The 7,561-nt window shown below is 43.1% G+C and overlaps 1 protein-coding gene and 1 long non-coding RNA gene across 2 annotated transcripts; one reads left to right on the forward strand and one right to left on the reverse strand.

The window, feature by feature from the left end:
- The first annotated feature begins 571 nt into the window (after positions 1 to 571).
- Positions 572 to 2,667, forward strand: LOC123105319 (uncharacterized). The gene is made up of 2 exons (XR_006450793.1): positions 572 to 1,098; positions 1,480 to 2,667. It is a non-coding gene; the product is annotated as an uncharacterized lncRNA (long non-coding RNA).
- A 1,886-nt stretch (positions 2,668 to 4,553) lies between these two features.
- LOC123107951 (dehydrin Rab15-like) lies at positions 4,554 to 5,484 on the reverse strand. Its single transcript, XM_044529829.1, has 2 exons — positions 5,219 to 5,484; positions 4,554 to 5,125 (listed from the first exon to the last, which is right to left on the reverse strand). The coding sequence occupies exons 1-2, from the start codon at positions 5,402 to 5,404 to the stop codon at positions 4,862 to 4,864; spliced, it is 450 nt and encodes a 149-aa protein (XP_044385764.1). The 5' UTR covers positions 5,405 to 5,484; the 3' UTR covers positions 4,554 to 4,861.
- Positions 5,485 to 7,561: the final 2,077 nt, after the last annotated feature.

Here is a 7,561-nt window from a genome sequence, read left to right on the forward strand (position 1 = left end):
GATCTGTTTGAGCATTCATGGATATTCGCGGGCGCTTCGAGTCGAGAGCGTAACTTCAAAATATGTCTTAATAAGTTGAATTTAAATTTAAATTATTTATTAAAAAAGTCATGTTTGAGTTGTAATATTTGTATTTGATTTATTATTGTTTGCACAACATGATTCTGGACTAAGATGATATTTATTGATAATTATTTTGAGTGCTTTGGATATAAGAAAATAAATAGTGATGCATATTTGATGTATCAGGTTGGATTGCCGCCCCCTTATTCGTTGTCGTGTCATTTGATGTTCTGTTTTGATGCACGCTGGTTGGACTTGCCCTTAGTTTAGTTGTTTGTTCAAAAGAAGACCATGAGATTGTGCATGCAAAACCAGCTCCTCCAGTTGACGTGTCAAAGAGGATTTTATGCAGCTATCTGGATACACTATACTGCATTAACACAGACCCAAATTATGATCCGGTTAAAGGAAAAGCAGCTACCACGTTATGCTTTGCACATATTGATTCAATCTTTACCTACTAATAAGCCAGCTATTGCCTCTGGTCGTCCGTCGTGGCAGTTTTGCGAAAAAGTCCCCGCATTTCTGAGAAATTAACCCGCAATCCTCGTCATAAGTCATCCCCGAACCAGTAGGAAGGATACAAAATAAAAAAGAATAGCGCAGCCACCCGCAGTCCCGCACGACCTTGCCTCCTCGATCCCATCTCGACATCCATCCCGCCGCCACCTCCTGCCCCGCCCCACCGTGCGCCGCCCGCCGCCGCCGCGCCTGCGCCGACGTCCCCCGTATCCATGCTCCTCTGTCCGAATCCCGCCGCCGCGCCCGTCCCGCTCACCGTGGCCGATGATCGTTTCCCTCCCCAAACGGCGGCCATAATGAAGGGCGTCGCCCAGCTCCTGACCGGCGGACGGACTCGCCGGGTCCCCGCTCCTCGGGGCCAGCCCCTCCTCCGTGGATCGCGCATCGGCTTGGAGGCCCCTCGGGGCTGCCGCCGGTGCGGGAGTTCCTGCGCGGCCGTGCGGGCTGCGGACCGAGCGGCGGGGCCCGTGTGCGTTCCCGGCGAAGGCTTGCTGGGGCTGGCCGGGATCTGAGGTTGGTTGATATGTTCATGTAAAGATTGACACTCCTTCTTTTTCGTTTTTATCTTCTTCCCAGTTCACGTGCAGGGACTAGATTGCTGGCTAGATCTTCCTAACTGAACCACTTGATGTTAAACTCTGTACGTGTATAGCTAGATTGCCTGCTAGATCTTGCTTTATAAATTATTCATTGCCTTCCATACAAAGGTTCTGGTTTTGACTTTTGTTTCAGATATTAATTTTTGTTCTAGCTCTTTTTTGTACAGACAATGTGTGTGCTGTTTAAATGATGATTATGACATTGCGAGGCCTGGTACAGATTGTATTTATAATGTATCTATTTCCAGTTTTGGTTAAGAGTTGTTACTTGATACAACGTGCTTTTCAATTGCAGGTCCATGATGCAGTTCCACCTCTCTCCGTAGCACAAAACCTTTCTTGCCACACATTATGCAAGTCATCCTCATTGATCATACATTTATAATTTCTTCACGGTTCGGTATATCACATATATTAGGATGTTAACGCCACTCATGGGTTGGATGCTATAGCATAAGGAAAATTGATAGCCAGCCATGATCGTCCATCCATCAATTTAGTTTGCTTTTTCTTCTGTTGTTAGTTTCTACTACTTTGCTAGCTAAGTGATGTCTATCTGAAGCTGTGAACCTTATGAACCCTGATCTGAATCTTGGTGTTTGCGAATTCTGAATGAAGGGCATGGAACCGGTCCTTCTAAATGAATTTGCTGATGAGTGTGTTGCATTGTTGATTTCATGGTTATTCTTCTTTTTGAATACATGGCTATTCTTGGGTTTGAGCCATAGGCATGCAGCAATGAAATCTAATTGCATTGATGCCGAGAGGCGAGAGGAAAGTTCTCGCCTTGGGCTTGATCCAGGTCAGGGAGGATTGGAGATTGAATGAATTTGCTGGGCTTTTCACACTAATTTAAGGCAGATAAAATGAAAATTAGTTAGAAAATAGAAGTGACTGGATAGGGAGAGAGAGAGACTTGTTCGAAACAGAGTGGGGTTGGGAATATGACAAATTTTCAGCTATGACAATGAGCAATAATTAAACTATCTGGTGGTTATGTTGTTCAGCAGGCTGAGTGCACACAAAATCACTCCATTCGTTGGAATAAAATGAGAAGGCGCGGTGCACACAGACGCTGGTGAATCCAAGACGCGGCGACTTCTCGGTCCTGCCATCTAACTATTGCATTTACGAGTGATGCAATTTTTAAACGGGTTTGGTTTCTGTCAATAAATTAAACATGAATGAGTCTCCAAAAATAAAATACTATTGCAAAAGGGCCCGTGCGTTGCAACGGGACAAAAAAACATATCACAATCTTCAATGTAATTATGTAACACTTATTTAATTCATTTTTTTCAAACGTCAGAAATAAAGCTACATTAAGTATTTCTTTTTGGACTATGGAATTTGGACGTATCGTAGACATGTTTGTCATGACCCATTTCAGCTCTTCGATGAAAGAGTTTTTCAATCATTTTTATTTTTGTTGTTCAGAAAAACATGAATATATATTTAATTTGAGAAGGATTTTTTTTCCTAATTTGTTAGAATATTTTTTAAATGGAATCATTTTTTTGAGATGGAAATGGAATCATTTTTATGGTGACTAACATTTGGAATATTATATTTCATCTGTAATAACTTTCGTGAGCATCAAACAATGATGCATCCTAAACATAATCTTAAAAATGATTAACCTGGAAGATAATAGCATATTTAAAATTTACATATTTTTCTGAGAAATTTTCATATATAACATGTTAGATTTGAAGTTAGGATTTGAGAGATACCACTATTTTTAAAATATTTGAATTTGAAAAAAGAAATTGAACAAAGAGAAAAAGCATGTTGGGTCGAGCAGCCAAAAAGGAAAGGAAGAACGGTCACGTTGTGCAGCCAAAAAGGAAAGGAAGAAAAAAAAAGAAAGGGATTCGAACCCAGGTCTACAGAATGGAGGACACAAGATCCAACCACCCGGGTAGGACATATGCTTGTTTTATATTAGAGTGTGGCATCCTATATGAACCAGACGCGAGGCGGATGCAGCCGCAGCGAACCGTTTTTTCTCACTTATCGGTGGCATAGTGGGTAATTAGTGCGAACTTTGGGGGTAATTTTTCTGACGGACGACCAGAAACACTATTTGCTTTATTATTAATTAGGGAAAGATTTGAAGAATTCACTTCACAAGAGCACATGGTTCTAGTAACCTCTTTCATGTCATTTAATCATATGTCTTATTGATTTAGTTGCATTTTACATATTGCTTTTTTCTCATATTATTAGTTGATAGGGAAATTTTACAGATCACATGCTTATAGGAATGCCTCAATATTCTCATGGCAGAATGAGGATGGGGGATTCCGTGATCCAACATCTGTTGTACCATCAGGGCTGATGGCATTCTTTAGCAATACTAAGCCCCTTGATAAATCATGCCTTGATAAATCATGACATGAGATGGGCCTTGGATATAATCCAAACATCAGCCCTGGGTGATCTGTGGTGATGCACCTTAATTGAAATATGAACCATGGCTTTATTGGGCTAGAGAGAGTTTTTTTCCCTTTCGTTGCAATGCACGGGCATTTTTGCTAGTACACAATAAAAAGCTGCAACCTGATGTGATGTGGTCGCGCCCTGTGTACGGCCGAAAAAATGCAATGTTTGATGGTTCTTTCCTAAGCAGGAGCATGCACGGTTCTCAGAGACCATGAGGAGGCAATTATATCAGTGCGTGCAGGCAATTCTGTTTTTGTAATGATGCCTTAGACTCTGACCTTCTAGCCATTTAGGAAGTATATCTCTTACACTGCAGTGGTGTTCCCTGCCATTGGATTTTGAAAGCGATTGACAGTCATCAGTCATGATGATAAAGCGACTGACAGTTATGATGATAAAAAATACTCCATCGGTTCCTAAATAGATGACCCAACTTTGTATTAACTTAAATTGATACAACGGAGGGAGTACTAGAGAAGGCAACAAATCGAATGATGATGATCAAGAGTAGAGAAGGCAATAAATCAAAGTGATCAAGAGTAGAGAAGGCAACAAATCAAAGTATGTTTTTTAGGATATCAAAAGAAGCAAACGGGATTCTTGTATTACTTATATTCGACGTAGCAAATAAATCTAGTCATTTTATGACAAATTTTTATTACTCATATTCGCCATAGCAAATATATCTAGTCATTTTATGGCAAATTTTGAGAGATCCGAACGACGCATTGTTGTTTGGCTTGGATCAGCCCGCGACGCTTTAGAAAATTTTGAACTTGACTATAAACTTAGCTTTTGGAGTAACGTAAGAATTTGTTCACAAAAAAAAGTGTTAAGGTCCTTCTTTCCAAGGCGGTCTTCATTTTAGAATGATTCGCAAAAGAAAAATCTTCATTTTAGAATTAGAACGAACGTCCTCACAAATGATAAAAATGGCATGGTTTTCCTTGAACAGAAAGGAGAGCCTGATTTCCTTTAGAGAGAAACAAGTTTAGTCGTACACTATTTTTTTTTTGAGGGATTTTTTTTAGGGATAGTCGTACACTAATTTTTTTTCAACATAAACATAACAAACACAACGCATGCTTTATGCAGAGAAGTGTCCCTGACACGGATGCGATAAGAGACAACTTTTCGTTCAGCTTCATCTTATTATTGAACAAAGATCACGTGGAACTGGAAGGCTTTGACACGTAGCTATGCAGAGGAAGCAGCCAGCCGGAGCCGGCGGCTCAGTGCTGTCCCGACAGCTTCTCCTTGATCTTGTCCATGATTCCCTTCTTCTCGCCGGTGCCAGTGCCGGCGCCGGCCATTCCTGTGTGGCCTTGCTGCCCGTAGGCTGCACCAGTTCCAGTTCCCGGCCCGTAGGCTCCTCCAGTCCCTGTCCCCGTCGCCATGTGCTGCTGGTTGTCCTTGTGGCCGCCGGGGAGCTTCTCCTTGATCTTCTCCTTCATTCCCTTCTTCTTCCTCCCGCCCATGCCGTCGTCCTCCGAAGACTGCACAGTGTACACGCACAGAGCCATGGAAATGAACATCTAAACATACTAAAGCACAAGAATGTGTAGACATGTGTCGACAGAGAATCATACCGAGCTGGAGCTGGAGCTGCCGGACCGATGCAGTATCCCACCGGTCTTGTGCTCCTCCCTGCGGGCCTGGAACTGCCCGCCGGTGCCGGGAGCGGCGTGCGCTCCTCCGACGCCGCCGAGCGGGAACGGGTTGCCGTACTCGTCGACGCGGTTGGCGGGGTTGTCGTGCTGCCCTTGGAACTCCATCTTACTACTGCTCTTTCCTGAACCAGACTGCGAGTTGAAGTGTTGTCTGTAGCTTTGGGCTTTGGATGACAGACAGCTCGTGGGTTGTGGACTTGTGGTGTGATGCCTAGTGGATATTTATACCGTAGCGGCAGGCCGGGTTGTAACGGGATGTGGCAGGCCAGGTGGCCACTGCAGAGGGGTACGTGTGCATGCGGGTGAATCGGGACGCGCAAGTGGTCGGCGTTGGCGTACGGATAGCCGGGACGTGTGCACGCGCCGCGGTCCTGAACGTGTCGGTGGCGCCACGTACGCATTCGACTGTTCTGGAAGGATGACTTGACAGGTTAGCTCCTCGTTATATCTCGATGTCTCTACTCCAATAAATTCTTAGGCCTCTTTGATTCGTAACATTTTGAAAATATAGAAATAGAAAAATATAGGATTGAAGTGATATGTCACTTGAATTTTATAGGATTAGCAAAGAGTGTTTGATGTCACATGAAAAACAAAGGAATTGTAAAAAAGAGATCAGAGTGAATGTTAGATTTCCTATGAAATGTAGTACAAATAAATTCCTATGGAATTCAATCCTATAAATCGAAGGGCCGATATAAGAAAAAATCCTAAGGATTCAATCCTCCAGAAATTCTAGAAAATTCCTTTGAATCAAAGGAGCCCTTAGTCGGCGACTATAATGTGTTTATCATCTATAATTTCAGACCATCGATTTTTCATCTAATGCATGTAAAGGCAAGGCATGACAATTTTGCAAAACACGTCCATCAATTTACCCAAAAATTCACGGAACTCCTTATTCTTTCTGGTTCAACCCCATATCTTTCAAACTCAAGCCACTCAATTCCTCTAGGCCTATGACACCTAGAACCTTCCCCGCCACCGGCCCCTCCGCCTGTCACCCGAACGCCAATGCCCCCCTCCCCCTCCATCTAACCGCCACCCACATCTCGCCGCCGCCTACAACGCCCTCGTTCTTCTGCGCCTCCGCTCCTAGCTTGCCCCATCCAAATTTTGTCCCGAGCAAGCCGCCCAACCTATGCACGAGACACTCGTTTTTTATGCCCTCTGTGACGAGGGTGCCAAGCTGCCGGATTGGGTGGAAATCGCCCAAATCCCAAGTTGAGCTCACCCGGCAACTGCCTCGAGCTCGACCATAGGAAACCACCGCCACTGCATGCAAGGTGCTCGACACTTAGCCTAGGTGTCTCGTGCGAGGATACACATCCCGTGGATCCAGTGAAGATTGGCCCTAATCCCAGTGCCAGCTCGTCCTGCCGCTGCACCGAGCTCGCCTATAGGTCGCCATCATTCCTCTGATTGGAGTCACTCATGTGGGTGGATCAACAACCAGGTTGCATGCCTCTAGGTGTTATATTATGCAATTAAATTTGTCCGCTCTTGATGAGCTGATATATATAGCAGTTCATTTTTCTGTCTAAATATGTGTATGTCAAGAAGCAACTACAGAGATCAGTTTTGTTCCCTGAATTATGTTTGATATGGGCAGCAACTACAATGCAATGGATAATGTGTACTTAGCTATTTGTTATGCATTAAAAGACGATGTATTTTTGTTCCAAATCTGATGCCTGTTTGTGCTTCTTCTGTATCAGACACTTCGAGCAGACCTGATTGCATTTGTTTGTTATGGAAGTGTCGGTTAGTGCAGATGTTTAATGATTATACGGATAAGAATTTGGATTTGCACATACTTTACTTTTGGTAAGAAATGCATACGATTTATTCAGCGACTTGAGATTTCAATCTGAACAAATGGAGCTTGCCGTCCTTTGAAGAGCTGTGTAATTGTTTGTATAACTAGCTAAATGCCCGTTCGTTGCGAGGGAACAATTTTTTTTAGGGTTGGCACCATTACTAGAGCACAATCAAGTCTTTCTTGTTCACTACATTACCAATGAATGATTGCACATGAATGTTTTCTATTTTAAAATCAATCATCTTGTCTCATGAAGCATACGGACCTCAACACAACAAACATGTCATCAAGAAGTTCCATCGCACAAAATCAACAAGGACGCAATCTAATGTTATTAAGCTTAGATATACTAGAATAGGATAGAAGTAACACTATCTACCACCGCCACCCTCACTAAAAACACAAAGTACTTAATTTTGCTACAAAACAGCTCACACCTT

This window comes from Triticum aestivum, chromosome 5A, assembly GCF_018294505.1.
Source record: "Triticum aestivum cultivar Chinese Spring chromosome 5A, IWGSC CS RefSeq v2.1, whole genome shotgun sequence".
Classification (NCBI taxonomy): Eukaryota; Viridiplantae; Streptophyta; class Magnoliopsida; order Poales; family Poaceae; genus Triticum; species Triticum aestivum.

Coding starts and splice junctions, on each gene's coding strand:
- LOC123107951 (XM_044529829.1), bottom strand. CDS start 5,404: ATGGAGTTCCAAGGGCAGCACGACAACCCCGCCAACCGCGTCGACGAG. Junction 5,126..5,218: donor GCAGCTCCAGCTCCAGCTCG/GTATGATTCTCT, acceptor TACACTGTGCAG/TCTTCGGAGGACGACGGCAT.